At 42.6% G+C, this 27,605-nt stretch overlaps 1 protein-coding gene across 1 annotated transcript in view; it reads right to left on the bottom strand.

Moving 5' to 3' along the window:
- Positions 1–27,605, bottom strand: part of LOC136659331 (uncharacterized) — a 66,007-nt gene that overhangs the window by 12,388 nt on the left and 26,014 nt on the right. The window contains exons 14-24 of the mRNA XM_066636467.1: positions 25,886–26,057; positions 24,302–24,403; positions 21,166–21,327; positions 19,932–20,025; positions 15,113–15,266; positions 13,905–14,109; positions 11,676–11,854; positions 10,900–11,065; positions 9,542–9,700; positions 7,953–8,116; positions 5,264–5,445 (exon numbers count right to left, since the gene is read on the bottom strand). Of these exons, the coding sequence (XP_066492564.1) occupies positions 5,264–5,445; positions 7,953–8,116; positions 9,542–9,700; positions 10,900–11,065; positions 11,676–11,854; positions 13,905–14,109; positions 15,113–15,266; positions 19,932–20,025; positions 21,166–21,327; positions 24,302–24,403; positions 25,886–26,057 (1,739 nt within the window). The remainder of the gene's footprint in view (positions 1–5,263; positions 5,446–7,952; positions 8,117–9,541; positions 9,701–10,899; positions 11,066–11,675; positions 11,855–13,904; positions 14,110–15,112; positions 15,267–19,931; positions 20,026–21,165; positions 21,328–24,301; positions 24,404–25,885; positions 26,058–27,605) is intronic.

Genomic DNA, 27,605 nt, shown 5'->3' with positions numbered 1-27,605 from the left:
GATCTTTGGCAGACTCACAAAGAGAGTCTGGTCCAACAAGAAGCTGACGGAACATACCAAGATCCAGGTCTACAGAGCTTGCGTCCTGAGTACACTTCTGTACTGCAGCGAGTCATGGACTCTTCGCTCACAACAGGAGAGGAAACTGAATGCTTTCCACATGCGCTGTCTCCGACGCATTCTCGGCATCACCTGGCAGGACAAAGTTCCTAACAACACAGTCCTGGAACGTGCTGGAATCCCTAGCATGTATGCACTGCTGAAACAGAGACGCCTGCGTTGGCTCGGTCATGTCATGAGAATGGATGATGGCTGGATCACAAAGGATCTCCTCTATGGAGAACTCGTGCAAGGAAAACGCCCTACAGGTAGACCACAGCTGCGATACAAGGACATCTGCAAGAGGGATCTGAAGGCCTTAGGAGTGGACCTCAACAAGTGGGAAACCCTGGTCTCTGAGCGGACCGCTTGGAGGCAGGCTGTGCAGCATGGCCTTTCCTAGTTTGAAGAGACACTTGGCCAACAGTCTGAGGCTAAGAGGCAAAGAAGGAAGGCCCATAGCCAGGGAGACAGACCAGAGACAGACTGCACTTGCTCCCGTTGTGGAAGGGATTGTCACTCCCGAATTGGCCTTTTCAGCCACACTAGACGATGTTCCAAAACCACCTTTCAGAGCGTGATACCATAGTCTCTCGAGACTGAAGGTTGCCAACAATATTATTTGGTGGGCATTTTACTAGACAAAATCACTCTTGGACGTTATGCTGTTTCTATATCACACTCCTTGTTTCTTGGCGCCGATGTGTAAAGCATTTGGAAACAGTTTTCACACATTTTTTAATGGAAAACAACTAATTAGGTAAAATCAACTCGCGTGACCCACTTTGTGGCTGGGACTTTAAGAAGTTGCTATCAGTCACTGGGGAAAACAAGCTCATGGCTTTCAGCATAAGTAATGGAAAACAATGATAACAGCCACTTGTGAAAGCTCTAGCTTTTCAAATTTCAAGGAGCATATATTCCCTCCAAACAAAAAATGTTCTAACTTTCCAATATTAAATCTTCAGGCAGAACGCTTTTCATAGAGTTTATGCAGATGGCTTTACCTTCTGGAAAAATATGAAGTTTAAGAAAAATGGCTATATCTTTTGGGGCAAGTTTTTGGTCTCAATATAACTGCATTAAGATATATAACTTACTTTGTATCTGACATTTATTCCTGGTTTGGTAATAGGAAAATCACAAAACAAAAATGGCATTTTACTTAGATTATTATTTTTTTCCGTGCCTCTGCTAATATGGAAGACAGCAGTAGTCAAATTTATTCCAGTTTTTCTTGTCAACAATATCATTAACCAAATCCCTCAATTTCAAAGTTAATAAAAGCATCTGGGTTTTTTAGCACAGCAAGACTGGCTTGCATATTTAAAGCTGCATACATAGATTAATTTGCATTGGACCAAATTTGCATATTAATGAAGGACTAATTGCTCTTTGCAGTCAGTTTCATGCAAATGAATTTACCATTCTTTGTATGATTTTTTTGAATGCTTCAAAAAGGGCAAAACTTTTTTTTAAAGCTTTAGAAATATTTGCAAAGACAAAAAGGAAGGGCGAGATTAAAGCTTTAACCATTTCTACTATTTATGTTTCGTGATAAAATCATACAAAATAAAAGTAAGATAATAGTAATAAGCTCTTCAAAATTTGATTGCGTGCGATAAAAATCTTATTTCTACCAGATTCCATATATAGCTACTTGAATTTCTGTAGGGCAGTCATACTTATGAAACATACATATGTATGAAATTGCCATACAGGAAGACAGCCCAATGGCCCACCAAGGCTTTTTTTTTATCTAACCAGCAGTGGCTTTCAAGTGGCCTCAGAGGTCTCCATCAACTGGAGCTGCCAAGTACCTGAGGCCTTCTGAATGCAAAACATGCACTCTACCATGGTGTTATGGTGCTATCCAATCTCCAGGCCCCATAACTGGAGAGATTCCCGAACCACAACTGATCTCGCTCCAAAACCTACCCAAGCTTCCATGTTACCTCTTGAAGGAGAGGCCTTGAGCCAGACCACTGCCAGATGATCTGGAACCCATCTAAGTGGATGGTGAGGCAATTAGTACCAGATCAAGGGACACTGGAACCCTAGCAAGGCCTCTGCTCTGTGGAGTGGCAAGGCTAGGACCTATAAAACTGCTGCAACATCTCTTTGGTCAGGGCAGATGGTATGGGAGCTTGTCAGTGATTCCTCCACTAGACTGCCATTCATGTTGCAAAGGGGGACAATGCAGAGATGGTATGGACTACCACCACTGTGATCCACTTGGCCATGTGACTAAGCCTGAAGTATACATTACATTGGAGCTCTGCGACTGAAATAATTTTCTTCATTGTAGAGTGTCCTTATATACTCAGCACTCAAATTATCTGTTTAAGGGTGCAATCCTATCTTGCATTGGAACAGGCAAGCCAGGAGGCTTGCGCTGTAACAAGTGTGAGATAGGGCTGCAAAGTGGCTCAGTCGAACCCCCGGGTAAACCACTGCAGCCCTTACAGGTCTCCTTGAATTTGTACCACCTCAGGAGGTAGCACCCTGCCTTGACTGCAGTATAAAGAAAACCACAGTTGTCTTCCCTGTGAATATTCCACAGGAATAGCAGATGACATATGATTGCCTTGTATTTTGGAAGCAGGCAACTGCATTTGCAGTGGTCTCCTACGTTCTCTCCTGAATTTTCCTGTTTCATTTGGGAAGTAATTCTTCCTAGTAAGGACAGTTAAAGGATCCACGCTGGATATAAAGAACTGGCATTTTATGCTCTGAAATCTGGCAAGCTGAATAGTAAATACATCTCTTCCTCTCCCTACATAGGTGCTTATAATAGATGCAGCAATAATCTACCCAGATATTTGACAAATGGATTCTTTTTTTCTTAAAATGTACTGTGACTCTAAGAGCATTTATCTGTAGATGCTCTGGTTCCTACAAGAGCAACTTTTATGATTTTAAAGCTGCATTTCATTGATCAGGATTGCTGCAAGAGTTCGGAAGTGGCTTTTATCAGTGCCTTTCTAACGCATATTATACCAATCTTTGCCCTTATATCAGTCCTATTTTTGTGCCCAGCGACCAACGCTCCTCACACTATGGAAAAGGTCAAAGACTGCAAGCTGCACAACTCCTACTTAGAGCTACATCAACAGCTTTGCAAGTACGTCCACAAATGTTATTGGCCTACCTATTTTTTTTTACTAGCTCAGAAAACCCTACGTCAGTAATCTGTAGCTAGGAAGGAGTGCACCCATTTCCTCCATTTTGTATTTGTTTGATGTTCAGTATTGGATTGTAAAATAGTTGCTTGAGGAACAAATTATGTTCTTGTCTGTTTAGTTTAGTTCTATGTAGAGCATTTAAAAAGATCATCCCAGAAAACAAAAACCAAAAGTACTGGTGAGCAAAATGGAATAAATGCTTTGAAGAAATAGTAAGCTAAAAACACTTTGGAGAAATGAGACTTGAAACTGGTCATTGGATTGGATAACATCTGAGAGGAAGAACCAGTGTTTTTTTATGTCAACTGGGCTTGCAAGAGCATACGAGCCACTGCTTGGAAAACAGAGAATGAGAGCTTTTGCAGAGATGACTACTGCAAATGAGAAAGCAAAGCTGAATCATACATGAGTGGACCCTCCTTATCCGTGGGCTTGGCTTCCACAGAATTAAGCATCCATAGATGCTGATCCTCTGGCTCGGAGGGCCTCCCAGACATGACTGGAAGTGGCTTCCAGTTGCATCTGGGAGGTGTTCTGAGGCTGGGGAAGACCCATGAAGTGGGCTGCTCAGAAGGCCACCAGGACATGACCAGAAGCCACTTCCAATTTGCGTCTGTGTTTTCCAGTCATGTCTGAGATGTGTTCTGAGGCCAGGGAAGGCCTGTGAGCCTGCATAGCTGTAGCGCTTGCAGCAAACCAGCCTCTCTATCCCCCTGCTGGGATCCCTCCTTATTCCCCTCAATTACTAGAGGGGTGGAACAAGAGTTTCTACAGGGGTGGTGACTCTTAAAGACATAAGTAACACCTTTGGGTCAAAAGTCACAGTACTATATATTTTAATTTAATAGTGCAATATGGGTCCTCCCAGAGACCCCAGAGTTTCATCAAGAAGCTACAGGCTCTGGTACTTTAAAGCCCTTCATGGTTTGGGTCCAAATTATCTGAGATGAGCACTCTCTTAGGTCATTTGAGGGAGCTCTCCTTGAAGTACTGCCTTTATCCTTTATAAATAACTAAAATAAATAAATCCCAAAGGAATTGTGGCACTGAGGCAAGCCTTCTCTGTAGGGGTGCCATAACTATGGAATTATCTACCAGGGGAACTAAGAAATTCCCCATCTGTCATGGTCTTTTGTCAAGAGCTCAAAACCTTTTTGCTTTGTCTTGCTTTTGGGATTATGTGGTGGTGTTATCTGTGCCCTGTGTGCTTTGATTATACATCGTTGCCTTCCTCCAATTTATTGTTGCCCTTTGATTTTATTTAATGCTTTATATATTAGCTCCAACATAGGAAAGGTGGGACATAAATCTTTAAAATAAATAAATACTTAGCTTGATGGATACCATGGGCCATGTAGACTCAGGCTTCAGAGACTTTTCAGATACAGAAAGGTATGCAACATCAGCCCCTGTAAATGGCACATAATATACAGTAGAACCCCTGGATTGGCTAGGCCTACTATAAATTCCAGGAAGTGTAGCCTTCTTTGTTTTGTCCCATCAACAGGGCAGTGTATTCTGCTTCCAGTCCTGCAGGCTCTGGCTTCCAGTTCAGGTCTCTCACTTCAGAGTATCAGAGACTGGTTGTGGATGTAGCTACCCACAGTCCCAGCCTAGTTTGACAAAACCTTATCAGTAAATGTGTTACTCTTTCAACAACCTAGTCTAAAAGGAAAGGTGGGATGTAAATCTTTTAAATAAATAAATAAGGGCACAATCCTAACCACTTATGTCAGTGCTTTCCAGCACTGGCATAGCAGTGCCAATGGGACATGTGCTGCATCCTGCAGTTGGGTGTCACTCATGGAGGCCTCCTCAAAGTAAGGGAATGTTTGTTCCCTTTCCTCAGAGCTACACTGCCCTTATGTCAGTACCGGACAGTACTGACATAAGGGGTTAGGATTGTAACCTCAATACTTAGCTTGATGTATACTATGGGCCACGTATACATACATAGTGGCATTTATTTTTAAAGTTACCTGTCAAAGAGAGGAAGAGTCGACCATCCTAGTTGCGATTGTGCATTGAGCTCTAGGACCCCACCAGAACGTGGCACTATTGTTCCCGGCCTCTGCCCACTCGGATCAGGAGTATAAATAACATCCAGGCCATATATTTGAACTAGAAGTACACTGTTATCATCAAGATAAGGATGCAGAACCTACAACAAGACACATTACATATCTATACCGTTACAAAAGCAAGGAATTTGGCACTAATTCCAAGGACCATTTGCAAGGCTGCATACGTTGACATGAAAAGGAGGGAAGCCAGGAGACATTCAGAAATGTAACAATTCAAGATTCTGATTTTTTTTCCCCATTTTAAATAAATCAGGGAAAATATTTAACCAGTTTCTTATTTCTCAAAAGACATTTTAACATTTAAACTTGTTTGCATCAAGTCCTTTAACCACAGTGTAATCCCGGCCTTGCATGTGTTTGACACCAGTTAAGTGAACACTGAAAAACCTGTTAGTGCTGCCTGCTCCACATTTTAGGCAGACATTAAAAAAAAATGACGCATATTATTTATACATTCATCCTTTATTTTAAAAATAAAGCCCTGCAAACATATTTTTAAAACACAAAACCACTCTGAGGATTTGGAGGTGAGGGAAATGTTTGTTGGTGACGTTGTAAGCATCAGACAATGAACACCCCCTATAACTGGCTTGTGCTGAAAAAGCTATTTTTTCCTCTTCAGAGCTAGTATCTGGAAAAAAGTAGATATGTTTGGAATGAACATGATGATACTGTGTCCAAACCAGTCCCTCTACTCTAAAAAAATTATGCCTACCTTCATCCAAATTCTAAGCACCACCATTAGCTACTAAGGCACATCTTGTACAGGGAAAATAAACCACACAACAACAGAAATAATAATTTTAAAATATTCTTAAAAGCTTCTCAGTCATGGAAAATTACCTCACTAAACTGGCATGGAGTATCCACGTACCAACAAGGATGTCTAGTAAAAATTATGGCTAGAATTGCAAAGGGGGAGGAGGCTTTGATATAATGCATTCTTTCATAACCAAATTTACAAAGAGACATTTTTAAACCAGTTCTTGAAATCATTACTTCTTTTCTAAATCTTGTGCAGGCAACTGATGGGCAATTTGACTCTCCTTCATTGAAGGGAGCAATTCTCAGCACTTAATGGAGATTTCATTTCTGCACACAACAGATGTTTGGATGTTTCAGGAGTATCATAAATAGCAGGAACTGTGCAATGCATCGAGAACGCTGATCTCAGTAAATGCTCATTTTGCAAACGAAGGGGTTTTGATCCTGTGAGAAAATTTCTGGAGAAACTGGAAGGAGTTCCTTTGTCACAGGAACTGTAACAAAGGAACTCCTGTAAAATAGCAGCCTCTGTGGCAGGCAGGCTATAGAATGACCAGGATGGTACAGTGGCATAGCTAAAGAGGTGCAGGAGATAGCAATTGCACTGGGTAACAAGCTTTAGGGGGGCAACAAGCTGAGCTTGACACTAGTGTCCAAAATGTACCAAAATTGGTATATACGAATAACACCATCACGTTATATATCGTTGGAAAGGTAATTTAATAGTTAAACAAACCGCATCGGAATATCTGTATTCTATCAAAGGTTATGGCCAATTAACCAGCCTTATGAAACAAAAAGTGAATTACCTTAACTCAAAATTGACCTATGAGACTGATGGCTCTGAGAATTAATGAGATGTTATTTGATACAGCATGGAACCAATAAGGTGTTAATATGAGTAAGCTCTCATTTCCATGTATCATAATATAGTTACCCCTGCTAACTGGGTAAAAAGGCATTTTTTAATGTGGTGCTTCTCTTATATTTAGCAGGGAGAGAATAACCGTTCCTCTTCACCACAGCACAGTCTAACCAATAAGGGGTACACTTTTCATTTGTTTCCCTAATTAATTCAATTTGATTTTGTCATGGGGGGGTACAAAATCTTCTTTGACCCCAGGCAGCAGATGCCTTGGCTATGCTACTGGCTAGGGGTGGTGACAGAGCAAGTGGTTGCAAGCTGCTGGGGGGGGGGGAAGGCTGGTTTCCCCCCAATTTTCACTTTTTAAAAGCCCAGGCATGACATCACTTCTGGTTGTGACATCACCTCCAAGACATCATTTTGAGCTCGTATTGGGCTACGTGATCATTAGATACCCCACTGGGATGGTGATACCTAATGGGCCATGATGGCTAGAAGCAGAAGATGTGGGTGCTTTTTTAGGTCACTCAAAAAGCAGCAGCAGAGCAGAAAGCAAGGGAGGCGAGGCTAATGGAAGGAGTAAGAAGGAGCCAGGTTCCAGGAAAAGATATCATAATCAGGTAATTTCCAGAGACACTGAGTTCAAGGCAGAGGGAGCCAAAGCATAGGTGGCAAGGTAAGAAACAGTGCTTAAGAGTCTGGTGCAGGAGGAAGTTTTGTGCTATTGCCAGCCCACACTATGACAGCCCACTCTGCAAAAAAATTTGTCTTGAAGGTTTGTCTTGAAGGTGCTACAAGACTCTTTATGTATTTCCTTATACGTAAAAGGATGAATCAATAGCTGTTTCTTCCAACAGGTTGTTCACCTGCAGGAAAAATAACTGCTCCACCCTGCCTCACCTAGGAGTCAGTGGGACATAGTGAATGCAAAGAGGCAGCTCAGCTATTACATACCACAGATGGATCAGTCCACCTTGGTGATCTCTGTAGGCTGGAAAAATCAAGTTGCTGTACTAGGAATTTCTCTTCTCCTCCCCAGGACTGAGGCAGCTCAGGCAACTGCGTGCTCGCAGCCCCTTTCAAGATTCTGGTCAGCACATTCACATAAAAACCATCAGCTAAAAAACAGATATACACACAAATTAAGATAAACGGTACATATTTAGAAGGAATGTCCACAGATTCAACCAGAAGTACTTGTCTAGTTCCACCTAGTTCTAGTTTCTGTGGAGGAAAAGCAATTGGATTGGGATACGCCCATGGAAGGCATTAATATTGTTTAATAATCATGTATGAATAAAATTATAATAATTATTAATAATTTGTGAGGCCCAGGACTTTGCAGCATGGTCTGGGTGATACAGGGCTGCTTATGAACAAAAGCTGCTCTAATCCATTGTTATAGGTTTAAAAGAAAGAGAAGGGCTGAAGGAGAGATTGGATCTTTCCCACTAACCAGAAAAGAATGGTAGCTATGAAAGGCAATCGGGGAGGGTGTTGTAAACCTAATCGCTTCAAGTAAACTTGCTAGTTCTGCAAGAAGGCAGGATATGAACAAGAGTGTCTGCAGAGACATTTGGATGAACAGGGAGACGCGAGTATTGTCTAGATCAAGGGTGTCCAAACTTTTTGACAGGAGGGCCACACTGTGTCAAGGGCTGGGGAAAAAATTTACATTTCAATTTTGAATAAATTTACATAAATGAATATATTAGAGATGGAACTTATATGAATGAATGAAGGTCTTGTAATAGCTCAAGGCCTATAAAAGGCCTTGCATGAAGCAAGGCCAGCCTTTCCTGTGTTGCCGCTGCTGCATCACAGACGTGAAACAGCAAGCAGTGGAGGGAGCCCTCATCCCACAGCTCACGTGAGAGGTCAAACAGTTGGCTGTTACACTGAGAGCAATTGCATCAGGCCAGCACAGGCTCCAGCAAGTCTCTGGAGGGCCACAGACTCATTGGAGACTGGGGGCTCCCTGAGGGCCAGATTGGGAGTCCTCGAGGGCCGCAAGTGGCCCCAGGGCCGGGCTTTGGGCACCCTTGGTCTAGATCAGGGGTGCCCAAACCCCGGCCCTGGGGCCACATGCGGCCCTCGAGGCTTCTCAATGCGGCCCTCAGGGAGCCCTCAGTCTCCAATGTGTGTCTGGTCCTCCAGAGAGTTGTTGGAGTCCACACTGGCCCGACGCAACCGCTCTCAGCGTGAGGGCGACTGTTTGATAATCACTTAGCATTCTTCCCCAGCACTGCGCCCTGGGTGAAGGGAGGGGTCGCTGGCTCGGAGTGAAGCCTTTCAAAGCACCTGGAGAGAGTCTGATTGATGGATTGTCTGCCTAATGCCTCTTTCCTACATCACAAAGGTCAGCAAGGTTGATTTTAAATCACCTAGCCAACAGACATTATCTTTTAAATGGATTTGCTTTAATGCAATTTTTGCCATCCAAGTGAGTTCTGGGAACAAAACCCTGAATACCAAGACTCAACCTGTATTGCCCAGTATATTTTGAAAAACACAAATTGTCCTCTTTCAGCATTTGTACCTACCTTTAAGCCCAAATGCTTGCTTGATTCGGACACAGAGGCCAGCTTCCAAACGGTAATGGACCGTGTGATATAGGTTGATGCATTTTGGAAAGTGCTGTGGCAACAAATTTCTCTCATCTAACTTTTCTACACACCAAGTTTCCAGCTGATCAGGTGGAACTGTGTGCATCGAAGAATTAAAGAAGAATTTAAAAAAAAAATAGCACCACTTCGTGATGCTTAGAAATATGATCTAACACACTTGCATGCATTAAGTGTTACTCAGTTATAACCACATGAATAATAGTAATCTTTGGCATTTAATTTTTTCAAGAGTCCAAAGTACTTCACATGTGTTGTAAATTCTTACGACAAACTTGTAAGGTAGGCCAGCATTAATATCTCCATATTCCAGACAAGGGGATGGAACTGAAAAGAAAAAAGGGCTTACCTATGGCTGTGAATGAGTTGATGATAGAAGCAACATTCAAACCAAGGACTTCCCCACTTCTTATTTCTCAATGGCTTAGCTGTACCAACTCTCATTAAAGACTGTCTCTTAAAAACATTACTATTCCAGAATCCCCAACAACATTAATTTGGCTCTGCTAATCAACTACTTTTATTCAATTTATTAATTTATATGCTGCCTTTCCAAATGCATGAGACAACTTAAATGTTTAACTGGCATTTGCAATGTTAAATATATGCTAAAAAGTTTTAATGCACATACTAACCAAGCACATCAGAGAAAGGCTGGGTGTAGTCTTCTCCCCGAGGTGCTATTTTCCCACATACAAGGAACATACCCACAACTGCAGTGAAAGTAAGCAAGTTTCCGATGTCTCATTCTGTGCAATATATCTAACAGCTCTCTGTTAATTTGGGGGACAACTACTTGCATTCATATGCAAGAATCATCTCAGACAGATGCATCTTCACCCTATGAACTATACATAAAATCAGGAAGTTCATGATCAGGTCCCCTACATTCAGAAAGGAAATCCAAATACTAGCCATTGGGGGAAGTTTCAGACAGGGGCTGCAGTGCAAGAGGGAGGTTAATCTTCCCCTGCTCTAATTCAATTTGCCCTTGCATTGCTATTTTCCACCCAGGGAGAAACAGTACAGAAGCTCCAAGGAGATGCAGCAATCCAGATCAGAAAAGGTTAACACCCCCCTCCCCACTGCCATGATGATGATCTGAAACCCTCCATCCCTGACCACCTATTAACATTGTTTTATAATGTGGGAATTCTGATCATGAATCTTCCAGGATTGTGCCTAGCTTGGTCCTTTGTGATATAAAGAAGTAAAAGGTGGAAGAGGAGGAGAAGTAAAAGGAAGAAGAGGATTAAGCCCGCAAACCATCTTTATACCTCTGCTTTGCTCCTTGTTAATTAACTGCACTGCCATGTCCTGCACAAATTTTGGGTAGCTGTTGTCTTTCTGAAAACTTGAAATTATTTTTAGCTCTGAATTATTTGGTTTTGCTCCATCAGTGAAATAATATCCTGTCAAGTAGTCTGGGGTAGGCACTGGAACCTAGAGGGAAGCGGAGGGGGGGATGAGAGAGACAGAGAACACAGCATTGTCCATTAATAGAGTAGTCAGAATCAAATACAGGTGGGGCACTGGTATCCACGAGGGATCCATTCTTGGACATCCCGTGGATACCAAAAACCGCAGATAAACAAATCCACAGTTTCCAGCCCTTTAAACCCTCTGAAGTGGGCTGGAGCTCCAGTTGCCTCCAGAGGGCCTTCTCTGGTCATCCCGGAGGGCTTCTCTGGTCCTCCTAATGCCTTATAAGGCATTAAAAATGTCAATTCTGGTTTCCCTCCAGAAACCAGAAGTAGCATTTTTTGTTTGTTTGCTTTGCCTTTTTGGCCATTCTGAAGCCCACAGAGGCCAGGCTCTTTACAAACTGTAAGAAGCAATTGGAAATTGAGACTGATTGAAGGAACAGCAGCTTCATTCTCCAAACTCAAACTCACTTCAGAGCATATATTTAGTAAGTGGAATGAAAACCTGAATTGTTTTTCTTGGGTTTTTTGTTTGTTTGTTTGCTGAGAGCCTGTAGTTGAATTCATGGAAGTAAACTGTGGTTTGACTGTATTCACAATTGTGACAGAATGTTAACAAATAGACTTGCCTGAGCATGAGGTAGGAGTCGAATCAGAAGAGTGCAGCAAGGAATGAAGGGACAGTAATTCAGAGAAGACGGGGTTAGAGATGCAGGTCCATCTTCTGACAGACCAGCTCTTAGTTTCAGCTGAAATCCTCCCACATTAAGTTCCCCTTCAGCATTAAAGACATGTATCATACAGCTTCCTACAATCACCAACAAAGGGGAAAATTTACAAGTTGAATCCATAGGTTTCTTTTCTTCAACAGGACTCTTTTCATTGGAGGAAGACTCCATCTGGAAGAAGGAACTTTCAGAGATCTGAACCAATACTTATTACCTTGCTTTTTGGAGATCTCAAAGCAGCTTATGAATTCCACAAACAATAAAATGAACAGAAAACCATGTAAGTAAGGAAAACAGATATAATCCAACAAATACTAAAAGGTGCCAAAGGAATTGAAAGTTGCATATGTTTTTTTCAGCTAGGTGCGCCCATAGTACTCAACAGGTGTATGTAAATCTCTTTCAGTACACAACAGGTGCATATGTTTTTTGAGCTTCTAGCATGCTTGCCAAGCTTGCAACTTCTCTTTTGAGATTAAAGGTATTAAACATGATGGCCTCCATGCATAATGTGATCTTTTGCCTCCCAGACAGAAGAAAAGTAGAAATAGCAACTGAAGAAGAAAGTTATGGATAAATATGCGCAGGTAAAGTATGGACAGTTATCTTAAAGTTACGGTAAAATTTTACCCAAGTTATTTTGGTATTTGGCTATAGTACTTGTACTGATGCCCATTTGCCCTTTTCCAAGATGGCCACCCTGCATCTTTTACCAGTTGCTCCTAATCCTGATGTAGAACGAGATGCCATGATCCATGCTTGTTGTAGTTTGTTAATGACTCAAGCTAGAAGCATGTTAATATTCTCACTTCCTGCAAGCAGAAAAACATATGCAGCCCAAGTGGACTTCAAAAATATCTTCTGGGGGGAAAAAAACATGTTCCCTGAGTTTGTAACCAAATTTGTTGGACCTCTTTGGACAGGGACTTCCACCACAGGGGTACCACCATCAAAAAATACAGTATGAAAGGATTGTTTTGTTGTAGAATTTGTTAACTTGTGTCCTCCTCTTTGGTATGTTTATTTCCAGAGTGTTTTCCCATATATTATAATCAAACAATAAAATATTGAAGCAGCAATGTTGAAAACGTCCGCAGAAAAAAAGAGAGGATTTAAAAGCCAGAAGCAGGATAAAACACCACACAGGTTAAAAGGCTTAAGAAAATAAAAAGGGCTTTATCTACTGCCAAAAAAAGACATTATATACCACACCAGAAATTTGACAGCATGCTTCCTAGCAGTTGTTTTTTAATTTGTTTGTGCAAATAGAAGTATTATTTTTACAGTATATGGAGGGGCTGTATTTCAGTAGATCTGTGTTGCACGCAGATCTTGTTCAATCCCCGGAAATATCTCCAGGAAGGAAAGCTGGTAGCATTTCCAGCCAGGAAAGACTCTGGCCCGAAACTCTGGGAGTCACTGCCAGTGAATGTAGATACTACCAATCTAGAAGGACCTCTGGTTTCACTTGGTATAAAGCAGCTTCCTATGTACACCATTAAAGCAACTGGTTACTGGTGTCAGTTTCTGCTCTGTAACATCTCCAGATTATGGCTTTGTGAGCTTAAACACCAAAAAGATCACATCTCAAGGCCAATATTATTCCCCCACCACATCCCCAACGGTCCAAATCTTTGCACATTTAGCTACAGGTTAGGCCTCCAGGTCAGACAGAAGTCACTGTCATGCTCAAACCCCAAATGTCTCTGGGTACAATTCTGCTGCAGAGGAGTCTTCTGTGGATGTGGGTCAGTGTAACTCTGCCTTAGAGTAGCAAGAGGTCCAGTCATGGATGGTAACAGATAGGGTACTGGCCAATTTTTTTTTTTTATGGCAACTGAAAATCTATTTTCTTTAACTTTTGAGGTCTGATTTTTCTTTTCTGTTGTCTATTTGATTTATTTTGCCTTGCTAATGTGTTTTATCGCTCTCTGGATTGCAGCAGTTGTAATTTTTTTTAAAATTTTGTTGTTTTCTATCGTTTTTGTATCACTGTTTTTATACTTTCTTTATACTCTGGGTGCCTCCCAATTGAAAAAGGGAAGTTAGGATATAAATATTTTAAATAAATACACCTCCAAGTTCCCATTACCTTTTAGTAATGGGAAAACACCTTCTAGTTCCCATTACCTAGTAGGATGATGTGTCCAGAATCTGCATCTACAGTGTGAATTTGAAGCAAGAGCCAGGTACTGCTGTTCATTCTCTCGGAAACACCTCTGCTTATTTCCGCTCGGTAGTGGAATTCAGGATTTCGAGCTGAACTCTTGAGGTCAGGGAATGCTATGATACCGTGCAAATGGCTTAATTCAGAATTGCTGAATTGGCCTGTTACCTAACGATGGAAAATGATTTAGTTATATCACAGTACACACACACACACACCCCTTTCTGCCCCATCTTGAAGTATGGGGGCAGTCAGCATTATTCAATACAGGTGTGCGCCACTTAATGACAGGGATACATTCTCCAATTCCCATTGTTATGCGATTAGGTCATTAAGTGAACATTCAGTCCAATCTATTGCCTTTGTTGTGTAAAGAGACACTCCCTGCCAGACATAAACTGGCTGCACAGGCTACTAGAGATAGCTTGCCTCTTCTTTGCATTAAGAGCCTCTTTGTTGTGTAAACAGACACTCTGCTTCAGGCTATGGGAGACAGGATTGCATCGTTAAGAGGATCTTTACTGTGCTTTGACCACGGTCATATATGCGGTCCATCGTTAAGTGAACAGTTGTTAAGCGGCACATGCCTGTATTCCTTACTAGTCCACTATGTATTTCTCATTGTTTCATGCTTTCCTGTATCCTAATTCAAATATTGAGGGGGTTTCTGAAAAGCAGAACTTCAATTGGTTATATTTTCCCCCGGAAGTTACTAGTAAAATTTTCTACTAATATTTAATTACCTTAAGTTTTAAACAAAGAAAATACATGCATCAGAATTTCCCTGTTTGTGCATAAGTGGCAAATGTATAAGAACCCTTTCATGGTCTGGGCCTTGCAACCCATATCCCTTCCAGTTGACTGGTGCAAAGAGCATCAGGCAGAACAGACCACTTATAACTAGCCTCTCTTAGCTGTATACAAAGCTCCTGCAAAATCTCAGGCCGCCCTGGTAGCTACATAATACTGAAAACCAATAATGATGTCAGGTGAAGTCAGAAGCCACAGAAATATTCAAAATTGGCTCTTTCCCCCCCCCCCCCGGTCACCAACTGACATCTGGCCTCATCCCCACCACTACTTTGCACCTGTATTCCTTGGTGGACCTTAGGGTAAAAATAAAGTAGAACCTGCAAGTATAAAGTCTGCCCACCACTGTTCTAAAGTTTACCTTTGTTATTGTTGCATTATCTGGTATGTAATGAAGTGCATCTATATAAAGGTCGAATGGCTGGTTTACCCTTGGAGGTTTTGGTAGTACAAAACTGGGATTGTGAGGAACCCAGGGAGCATAGAGGAAAGAGAGTTCTTGAAACTTGGTTAATCTAAACAAGCACAGGAAATGCAACTGTGGTTAGATGTTTCGAAGGAAGAATTTACTTTGTGGCTTGAAAATAATTTTTTCAATAGTTGCAACCCGGACACACCTTTAAAACGTTTTTGAGCTGCAGGAGCTCTGCCTTCTGCCCTGCCCCTCTATCAATCTTTATACTCACTATCTTCACCCACTTTCCATGGGGCAAAACCGGATTCCAGATTGCTACAGCAGAATAAGTAAGGAAGCCAATGAAGGAACAAGGCAGAGGAAGCCTTAGCTGCATGATCTCTCACAAACTTTGAAAAGACTAAGGGCCCAATCCTATCCAACTTTCCAGCACCGGTGCAGCCGCAACGCAGCCCCAAAATAAGGGACCACACGGTCCCTTATCTTGAGGAGGCCTCAGTGACTGCCTCTCCACCACTGGATGCAGTGTACACCCCACTGGCACAGCTGCACCGACACTGGAAAACTGGACAGGATTGGGACCTGAGCCAGACAGCATTTGTGTTGTGCCTGTACGTGAGACCAGAAATCCTGAACTTCTGGGTTTCATAGCAGAGTGCAAGGAGCATGGTAAGAGTTCGGGCTTTTATTGTAGTGGAGAAGCAGTGGACCTAAGACAGCATCATATGGCTTTCCAAGTCACACTATCCCTGCATACATTTGAGGATGCTCTACAGTGGGCCAGAGCACTAGCTCCTCTAGGGCAGTAATTTTCAACCTTTTTCATCTCATGGCATACTGGCAAGGCACTAAAATAGTCAAGGCACACCATCAGCTTTTTGACAATTGACAAGGCACACTGTGCTGTCAATGGGGGCTCACATCCCCCAATGGTCCTATTGATAAATGACCCTCTCCCAAATTCCCACGGCACACCTGGGGACCATTTGCGGCACACCAGTGTGCCATGGCACAGTGGCTGGAAATGGTTGCTCTAGAGTCTAGACCAGGGCTGTCAAGCTAATTTCATACAATCGGATGAATAGCATTCATGGTGCCTGCTGGGTGCATTAAGCAGGAAGTGTTGTCATAAGGCAAGTGATGACCAGAATTAAACACTTTTTTCTCACTTAGAAATTGTTGTTGTTCAGTCGTTAAGTCATGTCCAACTCTTCGTAACCCCATGGACCACAGCATGCTAGGCCCCCCTGTCTTACACTAACTTCCAGAGTTTGTCCAAATTCATGTTCATTGCCTCCATGACACTATCTAACCATCTAACCATCTCATCCTCTGCTGCCCCCTTCTCCTTTTGCCTTCAATTTTTTCATCAGGGCCTTTTCAAAAGAGTCCTCCCTTCTCATGAAATGACCAAAGTATTTAAGCTTCAGCTTCAGCATCAGCCCTTCCAATGAAACTTATGAACTTGTTAGCTGCAAATGACAGAAGGGAAAATATGCAAATCTTGATCATATATATATGATTTGGGAGAGCCCAATTATCACATGGCTGTCCTTTCACCAGTGCCACTTCTATGGTGCGGTCACTTTGCAGCTCAGCAGCTGAGAGCAGCTAACGGTGGTGCTGGAAAGGCCCAATTATCACAGGGGCCAGATGAAGAGCTTCTGCAGTTTGCATCTGGCCCAAGGGTCTTATGTTTGACAATCCTAGGGTCATTCTCAGCCTGCTACATGAGATCCTTTAACTGAAGATGGGGAGAGCGAACATCAGGCTTTCTGCATAAAAGGCATGTGCTATCTCAGTGTAATGTGGCCCCTTCCCAGGTATGGAAACTTGGTTTTTAGTTCAGACCTTAGAGATAGAAACCTGCTAATTTCTCCCTTGATAAACTTTACCAATTTATCCATTTACAGCATGTGGTGCTGCAGTGACAATTTCCTCCTGCCAATCTGTTTTGCTCACAGACGCCAGGCTGACACTGAAAAAAATCTAGCACAGCTGCCGACTTAGCATTCGAAACTCCCAAGCTGCGCAGTTTCCCCATATGCTACGTAAAAACATAACTCGGCTAACTACTCCAGGGCTGCTGCATTCTGGAGAATGAGCTGATTTTTATGCGTTCCCTATGCTTAATATTTCCATTTATGTACAACGCCCCTTTAATGCAGAGTCTCTGCCAGGCAATGTATTGCAAAATAATTTACAGTAGAATCATAATACATTTATACGCAGTATTGATTTTGGTGTTAATTTTCTAACTGTGAAAGTCAGGGGACTGTAAATCTGCAAATAAATTGGCCAAATGAAATACATAAATGACAGAAGAGAAATTGGTCACGAGAGAGTTGCATGTGTCAGTTGTGTGCTATTTAGCTAGTTAGATCAGAAATATATCAAGAGAGGCCCCATAAATTCTAAGATGAGTAATAAATATAACAATGCACGGCAACAGACAGTTTCAGCAGAACACTGGGGAGAAAATCCTGAAGAATCTTAGGATGGAAACAAACAATAGTCTTTTTTTCAGGGGCTTTCAACAGAGGATTGTAGCTTGTGGTGTGTACACTTTGTCTCAAAAAAATAAGTTTTGCACGTTTCGCCAGGCTAGAGGCAATAGTGCAGCAAAATAAACATGTGTGAGCACCATGGAAAATACCACCTCCCTTACCCTTCTTCAACTCTCAAAACCTATTTAATGTAATATCTTTTAAACATTGGTATCGCACCTTTCCACTATACAATTTTACAAGGCAGCCACAGAAATATAAACATGTTTGGAAGTAACCAAATATCAGATTAAAAACACCAATGAACTAATTCACTGATGTGTAACAGCAACAGAAGGGCCCTCAAAGCTACCTATCCCAGAAAGATCTTTCACTGAACAGTGTCACCTGTGCCAAAATGGAAGGAAAAGAGTAGGACCAAGCAAACATCCTTATGGATGCTATTTCATAACCTGGGTGCCACCACGAAAAAGTCCCCAACTCTCGTAGACACATTATCCTCCCTGAGAATAGGCTGGTACAAAACCAAACCAAAACAAGCTTCATGTTACTGAAATAAAAGTACATCTATCATTTCGGCCTGCCTCCATCTTTCTTCTGTTGTCTTCTCTAAGTCAATGCTCAAATTGTAAGCTCCTTAGAGTAAGACTGCCATCTTGTACTTTGTAAAAAGCCACGCATGTTGAATTGTATCCAAAGAAAGGTAATTCTGGCTAAGCACTACTGAAATCAATGAGACAAGTGAGCAGTTTCTAAGGAAGCAATCCAATTTGCATTTTCCTGGAACTTTAAGCTTCAGGAATGAAATGAGACTTACTTTTGAGTAGATATGCATAGGATTGTGCTGTAACTTATGTCCCACTAATGTTGATCAGACTAAGGGCCCAATCCTATCCAATTTTCTAGAGTTGATGCAGCTGTGCCAGTGGGGCACATGCTGCATCCTGCTGTGGGAGGGCAATCACGGAGGCCTTTCAATCAGTCAACATTTGTTCCTTCACCACAGGGCTGCATTATAGTTGCATCAGCACTGGAAAGTTGTATAGGATTTGGCCTTAAGTCTTTTTGACAGACAGATCCAGATGAGGATGCTGGGAGACACCTGCTTGGTGACCTGGCCTTTACAGTGTGGGGTGCCACTGGGCTCTATTTTGTCCCCCAGGCTTTTTAACATCTACATGAAACTGCTGGAGGAGATTATTCATGGATTTGGCGTGAGGTGTCACCAGTATGCAGATGACATCCAACCATATCTCTCCTTGTCATCTTGTTCCAGGGAGACCATGGAAGTCCTGGAACACTGACTGGAGGCGGCTGGGGTCTGGATGAGGGCCAATAAATTGAGATTGAATCCAGAAAAGACAGAGATCCACCTGCTCAGGAAATCCTTGAGGCAGGTACTGTGCCATTCAGTGCCCACTCTGAATGGGGTTGCAATCCCCCTGCAGGACTGGGTGTGCAGTTTGGGAGTGCTTCTGGAGTCACAGCTCTCCCTGAGGAGTCAAGTAGCAGCAGTGGCGAGGAGTGCATTTGCCGAGTTTCAGCTGGTGCACCAGCTGTGGCCATACTTGAGTCAACTGAACTTGACCACAGTGGTCTAAGCCTTACTGACTTCAGGACTTGATTACTGTAATGCACTCTATATGGGACTGCCTTTGAAGATGTTTTGGAAGCTACAGTTAGTGCAGAATATGGTGGCCCAGGTGGTTACTGGAGCTAGATGGTTTGACTCTGTTGGACCACTGCTTCAGCAATTGCACTGGTTGCGTATTTGTTTTTGGGCCCAATTCAAGGTGCTGGTATTGGCTTTAAAGCACTTCATGGTCAGGGTACAGATTATCTGAGGATACCTTTCTCCCATACATTGTAGCCTGCTCTCTTAGACAATCTGAGGGGGCTCCAAGTGCCATCTTTATCCCGAATTAGAGGGATGGAGACAGGGGGGTGAGCCTCCTCTGTAGTGGTGCCACAACTACCAGGAATTCCCTACCAGGGGAACTAACAACTTCCCCCTCCCTCGTGGTCTTTCGGTGGGGGCTCAAGATGTTTTTGTGATGTATCATTGTCTGTTTCTATAGCAGTACTTTGATTATAAATAGTTGTCCTCTCCCAATTTGCTGCTGCCCTTACGATTTTATCTTTGAAACAAACAAACTTTCTTCAGATGTAACCAATTGGTGGAACTACACAATATTATTAAACTATAACTGCAATTCATATTTTCATTTTAAAACATTTCCCCTCATTTCCATGGTTACCTTTCTCTCTTCACTTGTTCATTTCTCAGCCTGCATTTTTCCTTGACAATATCGTACACTGTCAGCTGGATAGTTGAGTGTCCCCCAGCAAATTCTGAAAAGGTATGTGATTTACTGCGGTGAATCCATACTTCTTTGTGTGGCTAAACACACACATTCTCTCTCTGTCTCACACACACACAAAGAATTATTGTCCAAAGTTCAAATCCAGCTCAGCTACATTATCACTCTGGCAATTTAATAGCAGGCACCAGCAAAAGATCAATTAAGAAAATTAAATGAAAATGAGAGTGAGAAATTTGCTACCCCTTTGATGGTCTTTCTCAGTAGCTGCCTCAACAGGATTCCTGTTGGTTCCCTGAGAAGAGACCCAAAGGGGCATTTAGTGGCATAGACTCTGGGTAAAGTGGCTATCATGTAAATAATTATACGGTTTGTCAGGGACTCTGAACCAGGACCATATTGACTGGAAGCTGGGTTACAGCCTAGTGAGCTATCTGAGACGGCAGGTGCTCAGAATTCCCTTCTGCCACAACAGTGTGCAATCTCAGCCCCTGCTACTATATGAAGCTTCTGGATTGGCCTGATATCAATCCCAAGAGCCTGGTTTTCTGGCCTTCAGGAAAGAAACTTTCTTTGGTGCTTCAGGCATGAACGCCAGCCCAAGCCCCCTCCTCAGGCAGGAGGTCTGGTCTAGAGGGTAGAGCCTCCATTAGCCCGAAGATAACATCAGAAGGTCGCCAGTTCGAGGACACCGGCAGCTCCCTGAACGGCTGAGAATGGCAAGACCTTGAAGCAGCTGATAAAGCCGAGCTGAGTGATTCTACCTGCTCTTGGTGTGAGCAAGAAGCATCTTGGCTGCCCTCCATGTGAGAGATAGAGCTGCTTGTCAGCCTGCATGAGAGAACTGGAGGCCAGAAGTGAGACCAAACCAGGAAGATCCATTCTGAAATGTTGTTGGTTCTTGAAAGAGAGAACCTCTATGATTGTAAAAATCCCCTTGAGGGATTTAGAAATGCCTGCCTATGTAAACCACCTTGAATAAAGTCAGAGGAGTAATCCGATGACCAGAAAGGTGGTATATAAATACCTAGTTGTTATTATTATTATTATTAGACATTCAAGATCTAAATTCGGATACTGCCATGATCTCAGAGCAGAGAGAGCCAGAGTCTCATTTTCAGATGTTTCAGGTTCAAGGCCAGAACCCCAACAACCTGCCCTCCTTCATTACCTTGGGGAAGCAGTCTGAAAGGATACTCCATAATACGGTCAAACACTTCCACAGAATTCAGAGGAACAAGTGTGGAGAATTCTCTAGGAGACCAGATCATTCTAAAACCTTCGGTTTTGGGTTGAAATGCATCCACCTTTTGCCATCCAAGAGTCAGTGGTTCTGTAAAGCAAGACATTTGATTCCTACTTGGGAATTCCTTTTTGGTAGCCAAAACCAGACAGTAGTTCTGACTATGGAAGGCTCACAGGCCATTTTCACACAACACTGGAGGACCACTGAGAGAGCAATAGTGAAAGTTAATGATGCAGGACAGAAAGCAAAAGCTAGTCGTTCAAAAATGTACCAGGTGTTGCTTAAAGTTTGTTTGAGTTCCAAACACATGAAATGCCAAAATCAGTTTGTGTCATGTGTAAAAATTTCCAAAGAGACTTGGGCCATGTGGACATGACACACCAAGGGCCAAAGAAGATAGGATGAAATTGAGGTGAATCACAGTGACCAGGAGACTGAGCTGCAAAAGGGCTTTCCTGATTCATATCTTGCTTCAGCCATAAACTCAGCAGATGACCTTAGGCTAGCCAATTTTCCAAAGGTAATATGGGGATAGCAGTATTTGCTTTATAGGACATAAGGATTATATCAACACTTTGTACACTCAAAACACTATATATTTATCATTAAATGCATTGCCTAGTTTGGGACTCATCACTTTAAAACACCATCTTGTGGTCAGTTCATCTGGAAAAATGATGCTTACTATTATCTGGGGCAGTTGCCCCAAAGGTGCTCTTAGCTGCAAAGGCACCTTTAGGTTCAGAAGGGGATTTTCAGCAGCTTCAGGAGGGACTTTCAGGAGGAAAACAACACAGAAGTAAACACCCTCCACTCCTGTACCATGGTCCCAATCTGGACCCCATACATTACCATTAGCATCCTTCAGTCTCGGAAGACTCTGGTATCGCACTCTGAATGGTGGTTCTGGAACAGCATCTAGTGTGGATGAAAAGGCCGATTCGGGACTGACAAACCCTTCCACACAAACCCTTCCACACAAACCCTTCCATTTGCTTGGAGAGCAAATGTAGTCTGTCCCTGGTCTGTCTCCCTGGCTACAGGCCTGCCTTCTTTGCCTCAGTGTGTTGGACGAGTGACTCTTCAAACTGGGAGAGGCCATGCTGCACAGCCTGCCTCCAAGCGGGATGCTCAGAGACCAAGGTTTCCCATCTGTTGAGGTCCATTCCCAAGGCCTTCTGATCCCTCTTTTAGATATCCTTGTATCATAGTTGTGGTCTGAGATCCTTTGGGATCCGGGCATCAACCCCAATCTAGAAAGAAAGCATTTCTCATGTCTAGTTTGGCCCTTAAATGCTTGACATGGCTCCCTGGTTCTAGGCCTGCCTACCTACCCCGAACTCTGGGAACCATTATTTTGTCTGAGTGCCTAAGGGTTTCACACAAATCTGCCTTTTTGTGTTCTTCACAAAGAAGAAAAAAAGCTTCTCCCTGGATTCCTAGGAAGAAGCTATGACAGCCGGTTCATAGCAAGGCTATACCCACAGCTGTTCACTAGTCTTGGGCAGCTGCCCAAGTTTGCTGGGTTCTAGTGCCAGCCATAGCTCACAGCATGGGGTAGGAGACAATATTTTGCCAGCTCTAACAGTATTTGCTGTTGCAAACTACATGAAAAGATGCCATAGGAAACTAAAGGAGAAACAGACATACTTAACACTGCGCAACACTCACTATAAGTACAGGTGGGGCTTCTTTATCCACAAATCTGGCATCCGCGGATTTGCCTTACCGTGGATGCTGGACCCACCAATCCTCCCCTGCCCTGTAGATCTCCCAGATGCAACCGCAACCTTGTTCCAGATTTGTCTGGGAGTCTTTCTCAGTCTTGGAGAGGCCACGCGCCACTGCGTGCAGCCTCTCCAAGGTTCACCCGGAGCCTTTAGAACATGACTACCAGTTTCCACCAAAAACTGGATGGTGGCGCACAGCCTCTCTGAGGCTCAGAAGGGCTCCGGATGCAACCGGAGCAAGGCACTGGTTGCGTTTGGAGGCCAGGTGGGAAGAAAATACAGGTTGAGTATCGTTATTCAGGAGGGTTCTGTTCCCAGAGCTCATGGGGATGGCAAAAATCGCATGAAAGCAAATTCATTTAAAAAACAATGTCTCTTTGCTAGGCGATTTAAAAACAGCCTTGCTGACCTTTGTGATGTAAGACAGAGTCATTAGGCAGACAGTCCCTCAATCAGTCTCTCTCCAGGGACTTAGAAAGACTTCACTCCAAGCTAGCACCTATCCCTTCACCCAGAGTGCAGTGCTGGGAAAGAATGTAAAGTGATCATCTTCCTTTCACATGCTCAGGGGGAAGGGAGGGGTCGCTTGCCTTGGAGTGAAGTTGTTCTAAGTGCCTGGAGAGAAAATGATTGATGAACTGTCATCCGGCTTCCCTCTCTTGCATTAACCAGGCTATTGTTAAATGACTTTTTTCTTTTAATTTAAAGGGCCCTTCTCATTGTGTTGAGATAAAACTACAGGTGAAAAATTCATGGATAATTAGGTTATAACTGTAGCAGATTCTGATTATATGCAATTTTTGGTATCTGCAGGGGGTTAGGGAATGGATCCCCCGCGGATATGAAGGCCCTACCTGTAACAGCAAAAAGGCTCCTGCTCTTGGTTTAGCGTCTTTGCTGATGTCTCACAAAATGATTTCATGCACTTACTCACAAAATGGTGTGGTTCTCATTAACATTACAATTTCCAGGCACTTCACTTCATTTTTATTGGACAACATTCCAAGGCCCTTCTCTTCATTCCCAAGCCCATCCTTCTGCTATTGGAAATTCAAGAGGTGGGAACAAGAGAGAACCTCCTTGGATTCTGATGCCAAGATTATAGAGTTGCTTCCCAAAGTAGGTATGTCATAATCCATTTTAAGAAGACCACTAAAAACAGGGCTGTTTCATAGCATGTGCTTTCTAATTGTGTCTTATCTAATAGCTGGTGCTTTTCTTGCTTTAAATCTGTTGTTTTCCTTTTAATTTACAGTTTTTTATTCTAAGTTCCTTTGAGCACATTAATATAGAAAAGTGGAGTATAAATCAAATCATAAAAATCAACGTACCTTTTCCATTACGGCTGCACTCAACTTTCAACAAAAGATAAGGTTTAGCATCCATCACATCTACGAATGCTGTTGGATCCAGGCAATCAAACACAAATGATTCTTAACAACAAAAGATGGAAAATATTTGATAAAGCCTTTATTTTATTTCTGAAAAAAACACATCATAATCAACAGGATTTGGTTTTTCCAATCTTGGGATTTTAGTAGTAGTGTTTCAAGTGAAGGAGTATTCCTACGACCAGAGCTAGCAAAGGGAACCACTGGCCTAATCTGCTTATCTGTAGTGTCAACTCTGATAATGGCTATAGGAACTATTGCAGCTTTCAGACCCAGCAAGACCACATGACCTGAGGAGTCTAGAGTCTTACCTGGATTTAGGTAATTGCTGCTAAGTGTGGCTCCTCAGCCTAAGAAACTCATTGCTCAGTGTAGGTTGAACTGTTATCGTTTGTTGGCAACCTTCAGTCCCGAAAGACTATGGTATCGTGCTCTGAACTGTTATAGAATGACTAAAAGGCATGGTCTACCTTGCCTTGCCATAAAATGCAGCTTATGGATTCAAGTTCCTCCTTATCCATGAAACTCACTAGGTGGTCCTAGGTCAGTGACCATCTTTGTTTAAACTAACTCACAGCGACCTACCTTTACCATGTAGGTAAAACGGGATTATGTATGCCACTTTGAGTTGCTTTACAAAAGAACGGGATATAAACAAATCAATAATCCAGCTCCAAGGACTGGTCAACAGGGTAGGCACCAATATTTAGTTAGTTCTGAACTTCCTTTAATCAGTTTCTCATCTAAATACATCCCACCACTGGAACTTTGCAAGCAGTGAAACATTTTCAATCCCTCAGCAGGGCTGGGGTTGAAAAAAAAGGAAAAAAGGAAATTTTATGTACTGCCTAGTTGTATAACAGCAGTACTCTATTGATTTGCAGTATTCTCACAATAAATAGCTTTTGAGCTTTAATTAAACCTCTCAATTTATTTCCAGCCATTAGTCAATCTCAGCAGCAACTTATTGTGCTGTGCAGTATATTATAAAACAGAGAGAAATTAGCTCAATTTATTTAGCAGACAAATTTTCTGGGGATAACTTATTTACTCAGAGCACAACTGCACATTATCAATAATAGAGAGATGAAACCAAAAGTGGCAGGCTTATGATAAGTTCACAAATCCATAGCTAGGGTTTGATGTAATGTCTGAACAACAGTTATGGGCCATCACTTCACCTCCTCCAGAGGCTACTGGACCACAGAGGCAAATGAACTTGGGAAGTTGAATATGGACAGAATGAGAACAACAGGTCTCTTATCTGGTGTGCTCCCTGGAGTATTTGGTGGGCCGCTGTGAGATATAGGAAGCTGGACTAGATGGGCCTATGGCCTGATCCAGGTTTAATCCTTAGCATTTCCATACAGGGCAGAGAAAGATTATGGTATGAAACCTAGCCAGTGTTAATAATATAGCGTTAGAAGGATTCATAATCCAACATAATATTCAGACAACTTCCTGCATTCCTAAAACACTGATAAACTAGTTTAACAACAATAGAAGCTAGTTTCATTTTCATACCATTAAAGTGATAAGTAAATTCAGTTTCACTACAGCGGGTTGTTTTTGCTTGGGATTTCTGTAGAAAGGACAGCTGAAGAGAGCTTGTCTTAGAACGCAGCATGTCAGACCCACAAAATACTGAGACTGTTAACTTCACAGCAGAAGGGTCAAAATTTTGTACCCAAGTCTCCTTTGGGAGGTAAAAAAAATGGAAAAAGAAATTTTTAAATGCATTATTCTGCATCAGAGTCAATGAGCCACAGTGCAGATCAATTTAATTAATCATGAAAAATTACACTTCCCAAGTTTACCTGTGATTGTATTACTGAAAAGAAATGAGTCTGCATTTCATCTTGCTGGAAGATATAATTATAGAACAAAGGAAAAAAATACAGGGCAGAAACTGGCACATCCAAATTCAAGAGAGCATATGTTTTCAAACAGTGGACCAAGGAACCATAAGAGTTTACTCAGAAGCCTACCAGAGCTTTCTCATAGGAAAATCATGAATGGTGGAGACGGTTTGCTGACAGACAGCTTTCCTGCCACTACTGATTTTCCCTGCAATGAGCAACTTACAAGAGAGTGCTGGGTATGTTCAAGGGCACAAGCTCGGTTCACACACGGCCACAGTGAAGCCAGCAGAACCCGTCAGTGCCTTTGCGTTTCTGATCATATAGCCCGGGGTGCCCAAACCCTGGCCTGGGGGCCACTTGTAGCCCTCAGGGACCTCCAATCCAGCCTGCAGGGATCCCCCAGTCTCCAATAAGCCTCTGGCCCTCTGGAGATTTGCTGGAGCCCACGCTGGCCCAGTGCTACTGCTGTCAGCATGAGGGTGATTGCTCGACCTCCCGTGTGAGCTGTGGGATGAGGGCTCCCTCCACTGCTTGCTGTTTTAAGTCTGTGAAGCAGCAGCGGCAGCAAAGGCCGGCCTTGCTTTGTGTAAGGCCTTTTATAGGCCTTGAGCTATTGCAAGACCTTCATTCATTCATATAAGTTCCATCTCTAATATATTCATTTATGTAAATTTATGTAAATTTATTCAAATTTTAAATGTAAATTAATTATTTTTTCCCTGGCCCTAGACACAGTGTCAGAGAGATGATGTGGCCCTCCTGCCGGAAAGTTTGGACACCCCTGTTATAGCCCTATCGCATTCTTCAAGAAACCACTACAATATTCATAGGTTCCTCAGGAGAAAAAGAAATGAGCACTTTGAAGAATGTGGACGAGCTGGCTTAGTCACAGCTATTCCATTAAAACACAAATCCAGTGTTATTTTATTGATCTTCTGATTAAATCGAAAAGTGAAAGCAGGACCACATACACTCAGACCACATACACTTGCAATATGCCCAATTTAAAATACTTGCTTACAATCACCCCAGATTAAAAAAACAAATGCACAGAAATGTAATCTCCACTTTTCTTTTAAAAATAATCAAAAAACAAAATAAAAACTTTGAGAAACTGATGGTATGTCACCCTCAACATACAAGATTCTTTTCTCTGGGACAAAACTCAAGAAGTCTGCCTCTGCTTGGGCTAGGAAGGTGACATGGAAGAACAGGTGTTCCTGGAGGCGGGGGGGGGGGAATACTAAGTTTCTTCAGGCACCTAGCCACTGGTGTAAAGTGGCCCCTCCTCCTCACCTTTGGAGCCAGGCACAATTGCAAAAGCTTTTGCAGCCAGGCACCTGAAGAAAATTATTGTCTGCCTGTCCCCCCCCCCCCCCAGG

This window comes from Tiliqua scincoides, chromosome 8 (genome assembly GCF_035046505.1).
Source record: "Tiliqua scincoides isolate rTilSci1 chromosome 8, rTilSci1.hap2, whole genome shotgun sequence".
Lineage (NCBI taxonomy): Eukaryota > Metazoa > Chordata > Lepidosauria > Squamata > Scincidae > Tiliqua > Tiliqua scincoides.
This window is presented reverse-complemented; position numbering and strand designations above follow the sequence as displayed.